The sequence below is a fragment of the Tachypleus tridentatus genome, chromosome 13 (assembly GCF_004210375.1).
Source record: "Tachypleus tridentatus isolate NWPU-2018 chromosome 13, ASM421037v1, whole genome shotgun sequence".
NCBI lineage: Eukaryota > Metazoa > Arthropoda > Merostomata > Xiphosura > Limulidae > Tachypleus > Tachypleus tridentatus.
The window spans coordinates 263553643-263575820 of NC_134837.1; the positions used below are offsets into that span (position 1 = coordinate 263553643).

At 35.3% G+C, this 22178-nt stretch overlaps 2 protein-coding genes and 1 long non-coding RNA gene across 9 annotated transcripts in view; 2 read left to right on the plus strand and 1 right to left on the minus strand.

Annotated features, from left to right (window-relative positions):
• LOC143239732 (uncharacterized) overlaps positions 1-10512 on the plus strand; it is a 44801-nt gene extending 34289 nt beyond the window's left edge. For both annotated transcript variants that reach the window (XM_076481157.1, XM_076481158.1), the window contains exons 2-4: positions 5572-5641; positions 6643-6992; positions 8205-10512. In XM_076481157.1, the coding sequence (XP_076337272.1) occupies positions 5572-5641; positions 6643-6864 (292 nt within the window). In that variant the 3' untranslated portion in view covers positions 6865-6992; positions 8205-10512. The remainder of the gene's footprint in view (positions 1-5571; positions 5642-6642; positions 6993-8204) is intronic.
• Positions 1-22178, minus strand: part of LOC143239736 (uncharacterized) — a 570827-nt gene that overhangs the window by 423732 nt on the left and 124917 nt on the right. The gene's annotated exons all lie outside the window — the stretch shown is intronic.
• Positions 13024-22178, plus strand: part of LOC143238109 (FMRFamide-activated amiloride-sensitive sodium channel-like) — a 39188-nt gene continuing 30033 nt past the window's right edge. For 2 of the 3 annotated variants that reach the window (XM_076478064.1, XM_076478066.1), the window contains exons 1-4: positions 13025-14646; positions 17069-17216; positions 17370-17557; positions 21665-21774. In XM_076478064.1, coding sequence (XP_076334179.1) covers positions 14417-14646; positions 17069-17216; positions 17370-17557; positions 21665-21774 — 676 coding nt within the window. In that variant the 5' untranslated portion in view covers positions 13025-14416. Of the gene's footprint in view, positions 14647-17068; positions 17217-17369; positions 17558-21664; positions 21775-22178 lie in introns of all 3 variants that reach the window. The other variant, XM_076478065.1, reaches the window with a different exon arrangement.

Genomic DNA, 22178 nt, shown 5'->3' on the forward strand with positions numbered 1-22178 from the left:
TTACCTTTCTCTAAGTATGGGAAGGATTCCACAATTCCTTCAAACTACCGTCCAATTGCTTTGATGAGCTGTCTCTGTAAGACCTTAGAGAGGATGGTTAATGCTTGTCTTGTTTGGTTCCTCGAATCAAAGAACCTCCTCTCGCTCACTCATGGTAGGTTCTGACGACAGTTCTCCACCATGGACCACCTGATTCGACTTGAAACATCAGACATGGAAGCCTTTCTCAAACAACATCTTGTATCAATATTCTTTGACATTGAAAAGGCTTATGATACAGCATGGAGGTATGGCATTTTGCAAGACCTCCATATATATGGGTTACGTGGCCATTTGCCATTTTTATTGAATTTTTTTTTTTAATTTGTACTTCTGTCCAGTTTTTCTGGATACAACGGCCACATTGGTATTCACGGGAACGAGATTGCCAACATCACAGCTAAGTCTATCTGCTCTGACACTATCACCGCTGTGCCTGTACCATACATGGACTATGGTCCTGTTATCAAGGCTCAGCTGTGTGTCAGACTTGGAGTGAGCAACGCAAAAAAAATCAAGCTTTTTTGAATAAAACCCTATATTAGACTTTGGCCGTCCTTCTTCCATAACGATCGGAAGTAGGAAGTTGTTCTGATGCACCAGTGTGTTGTTTGTAACACTCAGGTCACAATAAGCCACATTTTACTCTGTTGTTGTCATAATTACTCTCAACAACGGCACCATTTAAAACATGTTCTGTCCCCAGGTTTGTCCATAATGTTAGACAGTGTTATTGGTGATGGTGAAAGTGTCCACCTTGGTAATGTTTTTAGTTTTTTTAAAGGCCATTAATCTTTTTAATGCCATTTAAGTTTTTTTAACATGTACAGTACACATTTTTAATGTGGTTCCCTTTTAAAAATCACAGTTCATCTAATTTGATTTGAAATTAGAAACTGGCTGTAAAATTAAATAACTGCAAACCAGGACTGGAAAGGCCAACTTCAGGTGACTAACGCTGCTGTTTGGAATATCCTTTTGAACTAACTGTTAGTCATCCTGACGAGTTATTATTATAATTTTGCTACACATCTTTTAAAATTTTTTATTACTTTCCTTTTTGAAAATGGCCATAATGTCAAATAATTCAGAACCAGAATTGGAAAGGCCAACTTCAGGTGACGGACGGTGGTTTTTATACTTACCTGTTATTCTTCCTAGTGAGTTATGATAATTACAGTTATGCTACAGAAAGTCCTTTACAACTTCAATTACTGTAGTTTTTCTCTTAACGTTGTTGACTAGATGTAAACTTTGGTAGCTAGATAGCCTAGCTGCTTTGTGCTATAAAACACCAACTCAACCAACCAACCAACCAATCTCTCACAAATACTGACAAAACTCCCTTGCTACTTCTGATAGATTGTTTGTATCAACAAACATATTACCACTGTGGATATTTTCTTGTGTAATATTTCTTTCCTTTGGTATGGTACTTTCAAAAGTATACAAACGACCAGATTTTCTCTTAGAAGCACCTTGCACCATGGAATCGTGCTTAGATGTTAGCCTCAAAACTGGTACTTACACCATGAGTATCATCAGCCTGTGACTACCAAGTGATTCTCTTGTACTGTTATTAAGCTTATTAGTATTGTCTTCTCTCAACTGATTGTTTCTTGTGAATCTGTTGCCATGGAAGTTCCTGGTCTCTAATTAGTGAGGACCATGCTTTATGTCTATCTTAAAATATTCAGGAATTACAATGGTAACAAACATTTTTCTTAGACTACATGAATTAGTTAAAAGTCTTTCTTTGTTTAACACTCATGATTGGCTCATCAATGAAAGGTTATTGGTACAGTTCATTCAAAGGAAGTAGCAATAAGAAAATCTGCATTTTGATAATTAGGAAGAATTACAGACAAACTGGGTAAAAGTATTACCAAAAATGATAAAAACAATTGTGTATCACACTTCCATGAAAATGGAATGTAAATTGGGCATTTAAATAGAAAATCTTTTAGTTTTCATACATTTTAAGGGTTTACAGTTTCTGAGACTTTTTTGATTAGACATCGAAAATGTATTTGTATGCAGTGGACAGACATCCATATTCACAAATAATATTATCCTACTAGTAAAGTGTGTGAATATATGATGAAATATATAGAGTTGATATTTCAAGTCATAGTCTTAAACTGATAACATTTAAATTCGTGTTTGGAAACATGTTTACCAAAATTTATCGTAAACAAAATTTTCAACATTTGTGTATAGTAACAGAGATACAATATTAACTTGGTGTATAACTATCACTTGTATAGAGCTTTCTAAAGCTCACTGTGATAGAAAATTGGCTCAGTTGAGTGCAAACCTAACTGACCACTGTCTGTTTTTCTCAAATTATGTTATTGTAAGATTTATAGTGCTGTTATATTTAATAAGCAACAACAAAATAAAAATCAAACTTCTTCAAAGTCTCTGTTTGCATGTAATTATTATTTAAGTATTGTATAAGAAAGATTTAACACCAAACTTAAAATACTGAGTAACAGTATGTGCTAGTGAATAAATTCTATGTTCTGTATTCTTATGTAAGTATCAAAAGTCATGTGTGTATTAAAGTTAAAAAATGTTGTTTTATTTTTGTGTCTTTATTTTTTTCTTTTAGGTAAATAAAAAGTATGTTTTCAGAAAATAAGATAGAAAAATTACACTTTAATTAATATATATTAATTAGAGTATAACCTACTATTTTATAACTTTGATCTTCATATACATATTCAGAACAAATGAAGTGATCATTGAGATATAATTTTTGAGCCACAAAATCTTTGAAAATGCATAATACGTTTTATTATAAACAAGTACTTGTGTTGAGCTGTACCTCATGTCATGATTCTAGCCTGTCTAAAAGTTCAAGTTGAATTATACACTCCTTTCTCACATGTGGTAAAGCAGAATTTTGTATTATATCAGTGGTGTTGTGCCATGATTATCTGCACAACAGAAACAAGCTTCAACATGCTGGGCATTGTCTGTGTGAATTGAACCATCTGACAAGATTTCATGATTTTGAACATATGTTAGGGCACTCTTGTAAGTGGAATATAAGTTAATTTGTATAGTTTTTAGTGTCTGCTTAGATTCATGTAACTTTAAAATGTTTAAACATTTCAAGTAACTTGTCATTCAGTTTGTTGAAAAATTTTTGGTACCATTCAGCAGTTTAATTTAACCAGCATTTATTTATTAACATGTTAAGGTAATTAAAAACCAACACTAGCCAAAATGAATAGTGATATTCATACATATAGCTGTATATATATACAGCTGTATACATATGTATCATTTTCTGTATAGCAGTTTGTCTATTTTACCTCCAGTGTAAATTTTATTCTCACAGGAAACACATTGGCAAGTTTAGCTTAATTTTTATTGGGTCTTATTAAATAGTAAGAAAGCCTTAAAACTTTTGATAATCCTGGCACAATGTGTGCTTTTAGCATGTTAATTTATATTCTTTGTTACATTTTCGATTAACTAACATTCATTTAGTGCAGTAATACCATTATAATAATAGTTAGTTTTAATTGAGAGTTGATAAAAAATACCCAAGTAAGTACTATAATTCTAGTTTTTCATGTGTATTATTTATTATTATAAAGGTAAATAAAATATAAGATTTAGATTAGGTTAAGTAAATAAAAAAACAAAACATTTTCATGTGATATGCTTATTAGTAACTTGTAAACAGTACATCACATAATTTCTTAGGGTAAGGTAAGCTACTTGTTTGCAAAGTGTTTTACAAATTGTGGGATTATTAGTTAGACACAGTTCATAAAACAATAAAATTTAAACATAAATATACATATATTGTTAAGGGCTTAAAACTATTCAGGATAAAAAAATGTGTCATGAAGTCATTCTAGAAAATAAAAAGGATAATATGTTTTCATGGTAAGTGAGGTGTTGAGTTAGAATGGGGAAATAACATAATATGTAAAGTTTTACTGAAAAAACACACGTTGAAATTCCAATGCAATTACCCACCCTTTTTCACAGTTATAGCTATTTTTCTTATGATTTCCTTCTACTGCACAGATCAGCACTTGCAACGAACTTTGAATTACTATCAAATTACACGTGTATGCCACATGGCTCAGTTGTATTTAAGTGTGTAAATTAGCATTCAACAACCCTCCACTAATAGGAGTGTAACACATCCTCCTATTGCAGCTGATTCCCTCTATGCAATAAACTCAATTTTCACTTTTTAATTTAACATAACAGTGTATGTCGTGAGGGGACTTCTCAGAGAAGGTTCTGTTCTTTCAGTTTACCTCTTCTGCGATCTAAACATCCACCCACATGTTTATCCTACTTGATGACCTGTGAAGGGTGACCTGGTGGTTGAGGGGTCAACCACTAACACATCACTTTGGCCCTGAATTCCTGTAGATGGGCAGCCTTGGAATAGCCCTCCTTGGATCATTTGGCTCATCCACTTGGGCTAGGGTCAACCAAGTACCAGTGTTGGTTGTTTTCAACAGGTGTTGTGGCCATTGTATGTATCTGATGCTGGTCTTTGGGTATAGTGCTCATGAAATCCTAGCATTGCTGCACTGTCCTTGTTCGACATTGTAGTGCATCCACTCGTAGAGCTTTGGAGGGTCGGGGTCAGTGGGCATCGAAATATTCCTTTTTTATAATGGATCCTCCAAATAAAAACTTAAATGAAAGAGTGAAAAACAGTGTGTCGGTAAACTACCATGTCTTGAAGATTCTGAGCAGCATTCTCCAACATCTGTAACACCTGTTGTACCTCATTTTCTAAAACTACAGACTTTCAGACAAACTCTTAGGGCAGATATCTCCATTTTTTGTTCAGAATGGACTAGAGGGACTTGCTGGCTCTCTAAAGTAGGTAAAGTAGCTTCACTCTGGAGACACATTGGTGGAAACATTCACATCTCAACACAGTGAACTCCTCTTGAATTCAAAGGCAATTGGGGATATACCTATTGAGGTTACACCTCATGCTACTTTGAATTCATCACGAGGAGGTATTATTGAGAGGAATTTGAAGAACACCATTGAGTCAGAGATTCTTGCTGGTTTCTCCATTCAAGGAGTTCCTGCAGTGAGGCACATCTCCACTTGCAAAGATGGAGTTACACTGCCGACAGATATCCTCGTTTTGACATTTACATCACCATGTGCACCTGTTACCATCAAGACAGGTTATCTTAATTGCAGGGTATGGCCATATATTCCAAACCCTCTCCAATATTTCTAATATTTCTATACATAAAGAACACATCAACAACTTTAACAACCTTATCAACTTGTTCTCTCTGTGCATACATAAAGAACACATCGATAACTCTAACAACCTTATCAACACGTTCACTCTGTGTATACGTAAAGAACACATCAAACCTTTAACAACCTTATCAACAGGTTTTCTCTGTGTATATATAAAGAACACTAATAATGAGTTTTTTAATACTCTAATTTTATTCAATGTACCACTTAAGCTAAACCACACTTATTTTGATTCTGACAAAACATTATTTTTTCCAGGTGTCTATTACAGAGACTAGATCAACTTGGTGATGGCTGTAGGTCTCCAGCTCTGGAGCTGATGATGGAGGTATCAGTGAATGTTTCTCAGACCTTATTGTTAAAATAAGACCAAAAGTCTTTGTGTTGCATATTGTTTTATAATCAAGGTGTAATGTATGTGTGAAGATGTACCCTTGTTGTAAAAAACGTCTTTCTTGTTTTCGAAAATAATTATTATTTTAGTGAAAATTTTGTGTGAGTACATGTGGTATAACAAGTGTATGAGACTTTGTCAACAAAATAAGACCCATATTCATTTGTCTAACTTTTGTGTGTGAAAGGCTTACTATATAGGGTAATTATATATTTGTACCTATTGAATATATCTCACAGTCCTAGGTAGATAAAAGTTTTAAAAATAATTCATAAATCCTTAAACCCAAACTTTGGTGCACATTCTTCCACAATTATTTTTATAATGTCCTAAAAATTATCACCATTTCTTATAATATTTTCAGTCTATATATATAATATGGATAATAATATAGTGTGGATTAGTTTTCAGCCAAAGACACACAAATGTTATTGGTTGCTGTTGATATCCAATGAGTAATTTGGAATTTTTAGCTAGATACTTGTTGTGTAAGCTTGGGTTTAATGAGTTAATTTATAGAACAAAAATGTGTTTTCTTGAGGATATTGTAACAAAATATGCACAGTTCTAGCAGAGTGAAAGTTTTTCAAACTGACCACAACATTCAATATTTATCTGTAGTCCTGACCACTGAGTTTGCATAAGTTTTTCACATCACCTTCCACCTGAAGTTTCTTTTAAATAAAACTATAACAAGCTTGTGCTCCATTTTGATTGCTTATTTTGTTTTATCTCTAATAAAATTAAGTTGTAAATTACAAAACAAGACTGTTGGTTTCCATACTCATCATTGCATATATAAAAATTCATACAGAACAGGTAGGTTAGCCAGTAACACGGCTACAAATAGGCCAAACTCAACTGAGTTTGACTGTAAAGATAGCTATTATGTGTGGATAGAAAAGCATATTAATTAAAGTATGTTAAAACTGTAGGATAGTTACCTTGACTTCAGTCCAGCTCCATCAGTGACATCATCTTTAACTAATAACTTCAGTGGAGTACTGACAGAATCTTCTCGAATGCTAACAACTACGTCAACAAGTACATCAACTTCTGAAGCTCCACCAAAGCAAACGTGTCCTCCAACATCTTTCTCTTCATCCAAAATAGGGTTAGGCCAGATAAGGATTCATCAAGTTCAAAGAAAGTACTAGTAGCTTTGTCATCATCATCATTGGAACAAACCTCAACCATAAAGAAAGCTGGGAACCCACTTACTTTAAGTGGATCTGAACTGAAGACATTAAACAGTTTGGCAAGAACATTTTCTTCTGTGAAAAACGTAAGGTTTGATTCTTTAGGGTTTTTTTTTACAATTTTAAAATCAGAGTGCATGAAATTTTTACTGTTTAATCTCTTCCAATATGCTGAGTAATAATAGAATTTCCAGTTCTGGTTCCCAGTCAGATGAATTTATGTTTGATGTGAAACCTAGGATTAATTATAAATAAAAATATTACAAACAACAGTGCAAAGAAAGAAAATATAGTAGCTCCTTGGTAGACGTTTAGTTGCTGAGAGACAGTGCAAATGAAAAATTATATACAAGATGGACATTAATCATATGTAATGAGAACCTACTTTTTCAGACCTCTTGATCTGGTGAACCAGTTGGTGTTATGTCTGTTTACACAGTACCAAGTTTTACAGACCTCTTGATCTGGTGAACCAGTTTGTGCTGTTTCTGTTGACACAGTACCTACTTTTACAGACCTCTTGAGATGGTGAACCAGTTTGTGCTGTTTCTGTTGACACAGTACCTACTTTTACAGACCCCTTGTTCTGGTGAACCAGTATGTGCTGTGTCTGTTTACTCAGTAGCAACTTTTACAGACCCCTTGATCTGGTGAAGGAGTTGATGCTGTGTCTGTTTACTCAGTACCAACTTTTACAGATCACTTAATTTTGTGAACCAGTTTGTGCTGTCTGCTCACACACTAAAATATTACATGAGTCATGTGGTGCTTTTTCCTTTCACATGTATACTAACAAAACACAACTGGTTCACTTTGTGGTGTTTACATATGCTACATTAAGCACAAACAGGAGAATTCTCTGGGTAGTTAGTAGTGTTTGTTTATAATGCTAGTACTATGAAAACTGTTTTCATTAGGCATGTATTTCTAGTATTATGTAATCTAGTACAATGTTTGTTAATAATTGTACTCTGTTTTTTTTTACACATACTATTACAACCAAAATAATGTACATGGCACAGTTGGTGCTCAGACTGTTATGGATACATGCATGTATTACTGACATAAGACACGTTTAAAGTGTTCATTTGTCAGCTTAATACAAACAAATAATTAATATTAGACTTAATATTAGTTTCATTTTCTTTTGGATTTAATTTTGTGTGAAATTTACAGTTGTTAATAGAAAGTTTATCTCGGTGAAATGACTGAATTCATCTGATCTTGGTGTAGTTTTAATACATTTTTAGGAATATATATCTGGACTAAAGTTTGATGTTGTTTATTTGAATATGTAGGAAGTAGTGAGTTCTCCTGAGCCTACTTGATGTGTAAGCCATCTTGGGTGTTGACATTGCTGCAGAAAACCACGACTACACTTCAGAACACGAAGTTCTTTAAGCTTCACTATTGTTCTTACGTGATGTTTAGAAAATACCTGACTTTTATATTTAAAAAGTATTATCTGTACAGCTATTTTTATGTGATAAGTGTCCTAGTGTGTACATGTATATTGATTTCTGTGTCAGATTTCTATTTTTTAAGTTCTCTGTTGATGCAAATTTATGAAAAGAAAGTATCTTCATACTATAAAATAGACATTTTTTACTTGAATGTTTTGAATTACAAAAACAAGATGTGTGGAAATTAATAAATTGTAGATAAATAATCATTTTTGTTTGAAGGAAAAATCTCACTTTTTAACTTATTTAAAATGTGAGAAGTAAACAAATGTATTAAACATTTATAATGTTCCACTTAGTACATGTTTCAATGTTTTGAGTCCCAAATAAAGAATCATGTGTATGAATATATATTTTTAAGAATAAAAGTTTCAAAATGTTGGTTTAGAATTAGTTAACTTTTCCATTACCAGCTTATAAAGTGAGTGTTTTGTAACTAGAAGTTTTTGGTTTTATATCCAGTGAATTAGAAAACAAAATATGTTCTTTAATTAACATTAGTTGTTAGTAGTCAAAGGTGAGGTTCGAAATGATGCAAATAACCATTGTGTAACAGATGAAACATAAACAGTTATTGTTGATCTTCTATTTTGGAAATAAACCAAGTTCAGTGTTACTACAATAATCACTGTGGTACTAACCTGATGTATAATATCCTGTAGGTAACTGGTTTTGTGTTAAAACATACCTTGTTTGGGAGTCTTGTATAAAGATAGTGAAAATACTCAGTGTGCTGTTATCACTTGGCCAAGAGACCTGTTTCATTGTGTAGTGTTACTGTTTGTCTGAGAGACCTGTTTCATTGTGTAGTGTTACTGTTTGTTTGAGAGACGTTTCATTGTGTAGTGTTACTGTTTGTCTGAGAGACCTGTTTCATTGTGTAGTGTTATTGTTTGTCTGAGAGACACGTTTCATTGTGTAGTGTTACTGTTTGTCTGAGAGACCTGTTTCATTGTGTAGTGTTACTGTTTGTTTGAGAGACATGTTTTATTGTGTAGTGTTACTGTTTGTCTGAGAGACATGTTTTATTGTGTAGTGCTGCTGCTTGTCTGAGAGACGTTTCATTGTGTAGTGTTACTGTTTGTCTGAGAGACCTGTTTCATTGTGTAGTGTTATTGTTTGTCTGAGAGACACGTTTCATTGTGTAGTGTTACTGTTTGTCTGAAAGACATGTTTCATTGTGTAGTGTTACTGTTTGTCTGAGAGACATGTTTCATTGTGTAGTGTTACTGTTTGTCTGAGACCTGTTTCATTGTGTAGTGTTACTGTTTGTTTGAGAGACGTTTCATTGTGTAGTGTTACTGTTTGTCTGAGAGACCTGTTTCATTGTGTAGTGTTATTGTTTGTCTGAGAGACACGTTTCATTGTGTAGTGTTACTGTTTGTCTGAGAGACGTTTCATTGTGTAGTGTTACTGTTTGTCTGAGAGACCTGTTTCATTGTGTAGTGTTACTGTTTGTTTGAGAGACGTTTCATTGTGTAGTGTTACTGTTTGTTTGAGAGACCTGTTTCATTGTGTAGTGTTATTGTTTGTCTGAGAGACACGTTTCATTGTGTAGTGTTACTGTTTGTCTGAGAGACCTGTTTCATTGTGTAGTGTTACTGTTTGTTTGAGAGACACGTTTCATTGTGTAGTGTTACTGTTTGTTTGAGAGACGTTTCATTGTGTAGTGTTACTGTTTGTCTGAGAGACCTGTTTCATTCTGTAGTGTTACTGTTTGTTTGAGAGACGTTTCATTGTGTAGTGTTACTGTTTGTTTGAGAGACATGTTTCATTGTGTAGTGTTACTGTTTGTTTGAGAGACATGTTTCATTGTGTAGTGTTACTGTTTGTTTGAGAGACATGTTTCATTGTGTAGTGTTACTGTTTGTTTGAGAGACATGTTTCATTGTGTAGTGTTACTGTTTGTTTGAGAGACATGTTTCATTGTGTAGTGTTACTGTGAATTACAGAAATATTGCAGTATCAGCTTTGTTTTCACATTATTTAATAAAAACTTTACGAAGGGTGACATACTGACAAATGACATACTTAATGCCTTTAAGTTTCATCAGGCTGACTGAAATGGAAGTGTTTATAACAAATGAACTGTATATTGTTGATCCATGTAATTAAAAAGAAGGAACAATGTCTTGGTTCAAAAGTAAGTTGCTTTATGTTTGTCAACGAGTGGTCACTACATATTTCATTGGGCTAGTGAATATATACTCATAGATGAACACGTACTAACAACGGATGTGATAAACAACCATAGCCTCCTTGTTTTTAACATTATTACGAGAAGGTAGTTTGAGAGATTAATTTTTATATACTGCAGTGTTTGCGAATATCAAAATATGAAGTTCATGGTATTTTTATGAAACTTAGCTGAAAAACTTGCAATCTAGTGGAATAATAACTGTACTTAAGCAAATTATGTTTCTGAGGTAACTGTGGAAAAAATGTTTTGCTCTCGTTCCGGAACCAAGCGCAAGTTTCTCACTGTAGTGGCAACAGTGTGCGTAATCTAATGTTACGTCAACAAACTGACGTTTTCGGATACTATTGGTCTAATAGCAGTTCCAAAGTAACGTAAGAGATCCCTGCGGTTCTATCAGAGCTGACGTTTGTAGATACGTGCAAGTATGCAAATATAGAATTGATTTATGTGTATTAACTTATTATTTTCATCTCTTGAAGAAGTAGACTGTTTGATGAAGTTAATTACTACATAAATATTCTGTTTGCAAACATGTAATCATTTCTAAGAGAAAGAACGTTTAAAGTCGGTAAATATATAAGTTCCTGAATTTAAAGATAGAAAGTTTTCAAATGGTCACAAAATTACAGCATGTGAGACTCGGAGAATTTCAGAAAATGTGATAAAATTTGTTTTTACTTTTATTTCGGATTTTCTATTACAAATCCAACTAATTCTGATCAAATACGACTATTAAATCCGAATAGTGATATGAACCGTCACATTTTAGGCCCCCATGACTGAAAGGGCGAGCTGAAAGGGATGCGAACCCGCGACACTCTGATTACGAGTCGCACGCCTTAACCGACCTTGCCATGCCGGGCCTCACGTAAAGCTACTCGAGGGCCATCTGCGCTAGCCGTCCCTAATTTAGCAGTGTAAGACAAGAGGGAAGGCAGCTTGTCATCACCACCCACCGCCAACTCCTAGGCTACTCTTTAACTAACGAATAGTGGGGCTGTCTGCGACATTATAACGCTCCCACGGCTGAAAGAGCGAGCATATTTGGTGTGACGGGGCTTCGAACATGCGAACCTCAAAGTACGAATCGAGTGCCTTAACCACCTGACCACGCCGAACCTAGATAAAAGGCAATTTGTCAACACTAACAACTTTTCGGTAACCTTTGTTTAACTAAACACTGGGGGTTGACCAACAACCTTACAATACATTCCTTAGTGGCACAGCAAAATGACTGCGGGCTTACAACGCTATAAAACTGGGTTTCGATATTCCTGGTGGGCAGACCAAAGACAGCCCATTGTTTAGCTTTGTATTTTAAAACAAACAAATACATTCATGGCCCTAGACCGCGTTTTTTTTATTTTTTTAGGTAACGAGATGCGATCATTGGACCTGTTCATCCACAGTCGAGTATATTAACCTTGGGTCATGACCTGCCCTATTCTTAATTAATGGAATAGGTAGAATAGCTGTCACTTTTACTAATGTAGATTGTGCTCAACTTTATATAGTTAGCTTGAACTTTGTACTTCTCGGTATGCAGACTGGTACGCTAATAACTACACTACGCCCATGTAGCCAGAAACGTATTTAGTATTACCATCAGGAATTTTTATTAACTCGGTATATAAAATTATCGATACATGAGATTGAATAAGTTATATTAAAAGCCACAAGCCAATAACAACCGATATAAAGCTGAGTAAGATTGTTTGTTTGTTTATTTGTTTGTTTTTTGAATTTCGCACTAAGCTACTCGAGGGCTATCTGTGTTAGCCGTCCCTAATTTAGCAGTGTAAGACTAGAGGGAAGGCAGCTAGTCATCACTACCCACCGCCAACTCTTGGGCTACTCTTTTACCAACGAATAATGGGATTGACCGTCACATTATAACGCCCCCACAGCTGGGAAGGCGAGCATGTTTGACGTGACCGCGATGCGAAACCGCGTCCCTCAGATTACGAGTCGCACGCCTTACGCGCTAGGCCATGCCAGGCCCAGTTGAGGAAGAACAGAATGTATCAGAACTACATGTAATTTATAGCACAATGTCGTGTGATGCCACCTAATATGGATCGTCTTACTAAAACTGACGTGTTCAGGGTGCGAAGGTAGAAGCAAAACATGGCCAGGTTGTTAGAGCGCTTGACTCGTAACCTTCGGCTGCGGGTTTGAAGCCCCGTCCAACTAAACATGCTCGTCCTTTCAGCCGTGGAGATGTCATAACGTTATGGTCAATCTCACTATTTGTTATTAAAGGAGGAGTCCAAATCTTCTCGTTGAGGGGTGATTAGTAGTTTCCTTCACTGATAAATTAGGGACTGCTAACAAAGATAGCTCTCGTGTGGCTTTAGACGAAATTCAAACTAAACCAAGTGAATGTGTTGTGGAATGTTTAATATTTTTTGTAGATTACGAAAGAGGTTTTCTATCACCTTTTAAAATGAGAAATTTCAATAGCGCTAATAATTCATTTATTACGTCACTGTAATTGGTTGTTAGTGTCAATCTAACATAACACGATGATTAGTTCTAAATATTAGCGCCAATTTCACACAACACGATGCTTAATGGTAAATATTACAGTTGATGTGCCAGTTGGCTTGACTGGGTGTGAATGTTAGTTCTTCCGGCTGAAGATCATGAGAAGCCGTGTGTATTTTTGGACTGGCTGGATTCTTTGATGATGAGTATGTTGGTAGATTCCCAGTTGGACTCGGATATATTAAGTTGAGTTGAATTATCTCATCGTCTCCTCTTCTGCAGAATATCTCACTTTTGTAAGTGTTCGTTTTCAAGTTTTATGTTTCTGTTTCAATGATTATTTTATTATACAGCTAGTGAACATCAAACAATGATTCATCTTTGCTGTGTTTGAAAAACTACTCCATGGTTACCTGAGCTAGCTGTCCCTAATTTAGACGTAATATACTATTACTAATTTATATGCAACAGACTAGAGCATTGGTTCCCAAACGACAAGTCGCAGACAGGTACTGGTCGTTGAATTAATTTACACCAGTTCGCAGCGTGTCTTGACTCTTGATTGTTTGTATTGAATTTCGTGCAAAGCTACACGAGGGCTATCCGTACTAGCCATCCCTACTTTAACAGTGAAAGAGTAGAAAGTAAACACAGTCAACTCTTGGGCTACGCTACGAATAATGGTATTGACTGTACATTATAACCTCCCAACGGATGAAGAGACAATCATATTGAGGGCATTCGGAGTTTGGTTGGGAACTCGGGACTCCTCTGTTTCTGGTATCACGACGAAGATTTTTTTTATCAGTATATTATGTTAAATTTAAAAAACCGAATCACTTTTAGTCTATTTCCTTATTACTTTAATTATTTTTTAACCCTAGAATAACCACTGGTATTTAGGCTTAGCGAAAGCTGTCGGTTATTTCGTGCTTTTATCAATGTGATCTTTATAACGTTAAACAAATCGAAATATTTAAATATAAGTGAATAGTCAGTGTCTTTCTCATAATTCCAATTTACATTTATTGTGTAACAGTGAAGTATGTGGAACGAAAAGTACACTGACACAGCTATTCCCATGAAATTCGCAAATAAGATTTCTGTATACAGTCATTTGAAGAAGGTATATCAACGTTGAACATCAGTATTTACATAATAACGGTATGAGTTCCTGTTTGTCCATTTAATAACTCGAAAAACTTCTCAGCTTTTAGTTCAGCCTCATTACGGCTTCGTGCAAAGCATCGTGGGAAGTCCAGAACGAGGCTTGTCATACCGTGGAATTGAAGCTTATATATAACAGTGTTTAGAGATCGTTTGTGAAGAAGTGTTCTTAGTTTCAGATCAAGAAGTTATCATGGTTGAGAAGAACCAGACTACAAAAGAGGACAAACAGTTTGATAATCATGGGCTCTTTGCCCAACGATTACTTTTGGTGGTAACGAGTCTGGCTTCTTTGTCGTGCTGTGTTTACTACTATGGAGCTTTCCTACAGGAGTACTTTTCTTATCCTGTGGTCCTGAATGTTAAGGTAAACAACAGTGGAATTATGTTGTTTCCAGGGGTAACGATATGTAACAGACATAGGTAAGTTTGGTTTATTTATTGTGTGTATGTGACACAGGACTAATAACAGGGTTTCTCATACACTTGTCTGCTACAGGTTATTTCTGAGACGATTCTTTGTTTTATACAAGTTACGATTAAGCAGTGTTTATTCTAACAGCTATTGTTTATTGAAAATTACATTTATAGTTGGCACAATTTACTTCTGATGGAAGCAGATCAGATTTAAATATTAACACTGTAATGAATACACACTTCTTGATCTAAATGAACACATTAATTTAATAGTTTGATCAAGATTATTATTCGAGGTGTTTTCGGATGTAATCCCATTAATATCTCAGATGGCTCAGACGGCTTAGGAGATTTATGTTAGTACTAACTCCATATATGCATGAATACATATATATTAACCTAATAACACAAAATAATATGATAAATTACTGTGATAAATATAATAAATGTATATATATATTTGTTTGTTTGTTTTGGAATTTCGCACAAAGCTACTCGAGGGCTATCTGTGCTAGCCGTCCCTAATTTATCAGTGTAAGAGTAGAGAGAAGGCAGCTAATCATCACAACCCACCGCCAACTCTTGGGCTATTCTTTCACCAACGAATAGTGGGATTGACCGTAACATTATAACGCCCCCACGGCTGGGAGGACGAGCATGTTTGGCGCGTGGCGGATGCGAACCCGCGACCCTCAGATTACGAGTCGCATGCCTTAACGCGCTTAGCCATGCCGGGCCATATATATATATATATATACTGAATTTCATAAGCAATACTGTTAATAAAAGTAACAGTAAGAAAATAATATTGTGTGCTTTACATTCCTGAAAATATAAAACCAGATGTTAGCTTCATTAAATCCCAACACAACCAAAAGGGTACTCAATCCTGCTTAACCTCCAGTGACTAATGAAGCAATTACAGCTACGTGGCTTTAGAGTATCTAAATATCTGAGATAAATTAGTGCAGGTCTGGCATGGCCAGGTCTTTAGAGGCGCCTCACTCGCAATATTAGAGTCGCAGGTTCGAATCCTTGTTACACCAAACATACTCGCCTTTTCAGCCATGGGAGTGTTATAATGTACGGTCAATCCCATTATTCATTAGTAAAAGAGTAACCCAAAAGTTGGCGGTAGTTGGTGATGTCTAACTGCTATATTAGGAAAGGTTAACGCAGATAGCCCTCGTGTAGCTTTGCGCGAAATTCAAAATAAACAAAGAAGTTGGTGCCAGACGTGTTGCTAGCAGGGTGGTTTACAAAGTTCCAGTAAAGAAGTCAATGTTTGTAAAGTAATGATAAATAACAAATTATATGAAGTAAATATCAAATCGTAAAATAAATAGCAAATCATATTAACAGTGTAATTAGAATACTCAAGTAAGAAGTAAAAAATTAATCTTACTCTAGAGTATGTATAACGTAACAGTTTTATCTTTGTCAATCCCATGATCATGTACAGAGCAGTTAGCCGGAAGTAATCGGTAAAGATAAACCTTATAAAAAGATGAAATATCGATAAACTGAATTAATAAAGCAACGTTAAGTCACGTGGGTAAAACTAATGGTGACTAAAGCGGCCGATTATCAATATAAAATAGTGTGTAAATACAACAGTTTGGAAGATGTAGTGATAGTTTTGTACCCCCGCCATCCCTTAATCTGGACATCAGGAAATTACATATCGCCATCACTTGGGCTGCAAGTTACCAACAAAAAAGTAGAATTGAATTAACACAAAGGAAGAATATGTTCAGTGAAGAGATTCACTGAGTCGCTTTTTTTCTTTTAATTTTATTAGTACGTGGTCTGGTTTTGTTTCTTTGAACTTAAGCACAAACTGCACAACGGGCTATCTATGCTCTGCTCACCACGAGTACCTAAATCCAGATTTTAGTGTTAGAAGCGTTCAGACTCTGTGAAGCATATGAAAAGCGAATATGCTGACGTCTGTATACATATATTCCGACAGCAGTTTTGAATATGTTGTTAATATGTTATACCTTTTACTAGATAACATAAAAATATGAAATACTGTACGTTTTTAGAACGCACTCGACAAGATCTGTTCAAATATGATCTCAAATCATAATTTTAACACCTGAACACTTCTTGATTTTAGGTACATTTTATCATGAAATGTGTGGTGCACCTGCTGTAGTTTCTTATGTCTTCTTATTACAATTAGCCAACACAATGATCAAACAAGTTTATCTGTAATAATTTAAAGTAAAAGTGAAACTCGTAATAATATAAACCACTTGGTTTTGTCCATCTTCTATATACACACATGTATATATAACACAGTATTCTTACTAGGGTTGTTTCTTATTCTAACTATAACATACGTTATTTTAATATATATATGTATACATATATACTCTAGTAAAAGATGTCCATACAGAGATTGTTTCTTGTTTTTGGTTAGAATAAACAAACACAAAATACTAAATCTGTGCTACTCCGAAGATGGTGTGAGAGATAAGTCACTGTGGAGAGCCTGTGATACCATACTGGATGATTTTGACTTGAACAACTTGCACTACACTAACTCATATTATCAAGGATTTGTTTCGGTAAGCTACACATTTTTGATTGGGATTATTGAATTAAACAAATTAAAAATTTACAATTACGACGAAAGGCACAAACAAGTTTCTGTCATATTATAGATAGAGTGGCGAATATTGAGCATTATAGACAATGTATATATGTGGTTGTTTGGTCAGCCCCGCTCCTTGTTCATCACGTGCCCCCGAAACAACGACGACAATACAACAGTCCAGAAGAACCAGGACATTGTTAACAAGGTAGATGCTTACCTATCACTGACCGAGAACCAACGAATGGAAATCAGCACAAGTCTTCATGAAATTCTTGCGAAATGTTCATACGAAGTCTCTGACTGTTATAGCACGTAAGTAGAATTTTATTACCCAAGTTTGGTTTCTTGTATTTACCTTAACCTCACTGAAAAAGTTTACCTGCTAGATTTTTCAGCGCTTTGGAATCGTAAGTGTAATAAATGATTCAATCGTTAGCCGGGGCCCGGCCAGGCTCGGCATAGCGAGGTGAAATTGGCACTCGACTCGTAATCCGAGAGTCGCGGGTTCGAATCCCCATCACTCTAAATATGCTAGCCCTTTCAACCATGATGGCGTTATAAGTTACGGTCAATCCCACTATTCGTTGGTAAAAGAGTAGCCCGAACGTTGGTGGTGATGACTAGGTACCTTTCCTCTAGTCTTGCACTGCTAAATAAGCAGATATCCCTAGTGTAGGTTTGAGTGAAATTCAAAAACAAACAAACAAATCGTTAGCCGGATTAATAATAAAACTCCAAATCTGGATTGTTAGCCGGATTAATAATTTAATTCCAAATCTGGATTATAAAACAATAACCCTTTTTCCGCCACAGAATTGAATGTAACTAAGTGAACCGGTTCTTGACACAGATTGCTGCACATAAAAATAGTTACCTTCACGAATGTTGCACAAAGTTACCCAAACTCTTACTGTCCCTAATAAAGAAGTGATTGAAAAGAAGAAAGGAAGCGAATCAAAACGACCAACCGCCAACTCTTTGACTATTATTTACTAAAGAAAATTGGGAATGGGAGTCCATAATAATGCAGAGAAGTTGATATTCGGTTTCGGGATCAGAACCCGTCACCACACACTATCTCTTTTATCTATGCAGTGTGTTCTCTTTACTTTATGTTGTTGGGTGAGGAAAGTGTATGTAATACATATTTAAATATACTTGATGGTTGTTTATTGAACAAACCTGAGACAACTTTATCTTTAATATCGAAGAATAAGTTATAGCTGATAAATACACATGAAATTTTGAGAATACTTAATGTATCTATATATTTTGTCATTGTGAAAATTTTAAATATTGGTAAGAAGGAAGTGCAAAGTACAGCTTATTATTCTGTTTGCACGTGGCTCAGTGGTCAACTCAGGTCCGATCACGTTCTTAACACAAATCAGAGCATGGCTCAGTGGTTAACATGACGGACGGTGAAAACGTGCCGCTCAAGACAACAACAAACAAACAATCATACATCACACTTGCTGGTGTAAGTAGAACAGCCGAACCTTATTGTTAAGTCGAACAAGAGTAGCCCAAGAGGTAACGATAGCTGTTGTTGACTAGCCGGCCTTCGTAATCTGAGGGTCGCGGGTTCGAATCCCCGTCGCACCAAACATGCTTGCATTTTCAGTCTTGGGGGCGTTATAATGTGACGGTCAATCCCACTATTCGTTTGGAAAAGAGTAGCCCAAGAGTTCGTGGTGGGTGGTGATGACTGGTTGCCTTTCCTCTGGTCTTACACTACGAAATTAAAGACAGCTAGCGCAGATAGCCGTTGTGTAGCTTTACGCGAAATTCAAAACAAACAAACAAACTAGCTGTCTTCTCTCTATTTTTTAGTTGGCCAAGAGTTGACGATAGCCATTGTTGACTAGCTGTATTCTCTGTAGTTTCTTAGTAGTCCAAAAATTGAAGATGGCTGTTGTTGACTAGCTGTCTCCTCTCTAGTTTCTAAGTTGTCCAAGAGTTCAAGATGGCTGTTGTTGACTAGCTGTCTCCTCTCTAGTTTCTAAGTAGTTCAAGAGTTGAAGATGGCTGTTTTTGACTAGCTGTCTCCTCTCTAGTTTCTAAGTAGCCCAAGAGTTGACGATGGCTGTTGCTAACTAGCTATTTTCTCTCTAGTTTTCTCAGCTTAATACTAGTGACAAGTATACTCAGGTGACCCTTCTAAAGTTTTATGCAAAACGTCTGCAGGAAATAAAGATGGTACCCAGACATATTTGTGAACTAGTCTTTGTCCAGGTCTACTGCTGAGAGGTAGAATTCAAAAACACATTTCTAACTAAAGAGATAAACGGTTAATCGAATGAAAACTGGACTTCATATTTCTCTCTTGCCAAAAGTTATGTTGTATAATATTAAATAAACTACATCAACCCCTGACTTAGTTCTTTGCATTTTATTATTTCTACTGCTGGTTGAATGTTCTATGATCTGTAGAGGCTGTCACAGATCTTTGGGTTTCGTTTTTTCCACTGATGATTGAATGTTCTATAATCTGTTGAGGCTGTCACAGATCTTTGTGTTTTATTGTTTCCACTGATGGTTGTATGTTCTATGATCTGTAAAGACAGTCACAGATCTTTGTGTTTTATTGTTTCCACTGATGGTTGAATGTTCTATGATCTGTATAGGCTGTCACAGATCTTCGTGTTTCATTGTTTCAACTGATGGTTGAATGTTCTATGATCTGTATAGGCTGTCACAGATCTTCGTGTTTCATTGTTTCCACTGATGGTTTAATGTTCTATGATCTGTATAGGCTGTCACATTTCACAGGTCTTTATTTTCTTAATGACGACAACGCAGTGTAGAAATAGCAAGTTTATCAAATTTGCCAGTTTGCTATTTTTGGTTTTACTCTACAGTTTAGTAGCACCAGACTGTTTCTTAGTCGTTCACTTACTTTGTAATTAATGAAAGAAAATATACTTTTTGTAGATTAATTTAGTATTTTTATATCTCTATCACTAATTTAAATCGTTGTTTGAGATTTTACTTGGTTTATTTCGTGATGACCTGACGATTACCGTAGAAGGTCGAAACGTTGTTCGCTCCTCTACATAGAATTTTCTCCCACCATACCATCCGTTTTTACATATACACATGGTTTATTTGTTTGTCTTTATCACTTTAGCCCCTACCATGAAACATTCGTATCTTTTACATGCGCAATGTGTTACGTAATTGATTTGCTTCTATATTTGCATGGTATACAGTATGAGTTACAGGCGTGCTGTGTAGCAATTTCGGTCTGTTTGGTGTGTAAAACACGTTAAAGAGAACACAACTATTATTGGATATCTTATAAATCAAACAAATAAGTTTGAAAATTAAGAGGTAGTTGCGTAAATGCTCTTCAATAATTGAATAATATAGGTATCCTGTATAAATTATACGACACTTTTATTTTGAGAAAACAAATAAGTTAAACAATTTTGACAAAGTGAAGTGACCATTTATTACCAACTGTATGGACCTCTTTGTAACTACCGAAGCCTTCTACTGTATAAATGATGTACTATATAAAAACAGCAATAATTCAATTATATCGGGCCTGACATGGACAGGTGGTGAGGGTGCTCGACTCGTAATGTGAGGGTCGTGAGCTCAAATCCCCTTAACGTGTTTGAGCTTTTAGCCGTGGGATGTTATTATGTGACGGTGAATCCCAATATTAGTTTTTAAAAGAGTAGCCCAAAAATTTACGGTGGGTGGTGATGACTAGCTACCTTCCATTTAGTCTTACACTGCTAAATTAGGGACGACTAGCCCAGATAGCCCGCTTGTAGCTTTGCGCGAAAATTCAAAACAAAGAAACAATCAAATATATCCTGTGAAATTCTTATTAGTTGGCTTCTTATAATGGCCGTTAGATGGTGTTAAAAACATCAGTAACTATGGTATTAAAATATTTTTTTGTTTGCTTCTTTGTTTTGAATTTCACGCAAAGCTACACGAGAACTATCTGCGCTAGTCGTTCCTAATTTAACAGTGTAAGACAAGAAAGAAGGGAGCTAGTCATCACCCCCCACCGCCAACTCTTGGGCTACTCTTTTACCAACGAATAGTGGGATTGATCGTTACAGTATAAAGCCCCACGGCTGAAAGAGCGAGCGTGTTTTTGTGTGACGGGAATTAGATCCCGTGATCCTCGGATTACGGGTCGAGTGCCTTAACCACCTGGTCATGTCAAGCCTAGAATATTTCGAACTCATTCACTGCCTTCATTTCAAGTTTGATACTGTTTAATCACTTTGTTTGTCCCATATATTTGGTAACTGTGACTTTTATGTTGTGTAGTTTTCGTTCATTTATTTATCAATAATTCCTATTCTGTAATTCAAGATATATTTATCTATACTGATGTAAAATAATATCGTGTTCTAACTATATATATATATGTGTGTATATTATAAATGGCAGAAGTTTCACAACGTTTTGGAGTTTTCTGTACGGAAACTGTTTTACCTTTAACCCTAAACGTGGAATGAAAGGTCGTGATTCTCTGATGCAAACTACAGGAGCTATGGCTGGTGGGTAGAAGTTTTCTACTTATTTATTTTGGCTGCTATGTTGTAATACATGTTTTTTTCTTTATCTGGTAAACAGGTGTCAACTTTGGATTTTAAAGTAGAAATATGAATTATTGTCAAAAATCAAAAATATTCACAGATATGTTGATAATTATAAGTTTAATACTAACTTCTGAAAAAAAATGTTTAATAATTTATTACTATTTTTGTTTTCCTTTAACTTCAACGAATCAGCAAGTCTCTAAACCAACCCTAACAATTATTGAAAGTTGGACCGAAACTGTTCAAGCATTTAAATTCAGCCCCATATAAGTCGAAATTTAAACATGGTTTTCTCTGGTTTTTTATTTCATTTCTTCGTATTGTGCAGCTAATGAAGGAATTTATATCGAGGTATTTACAAT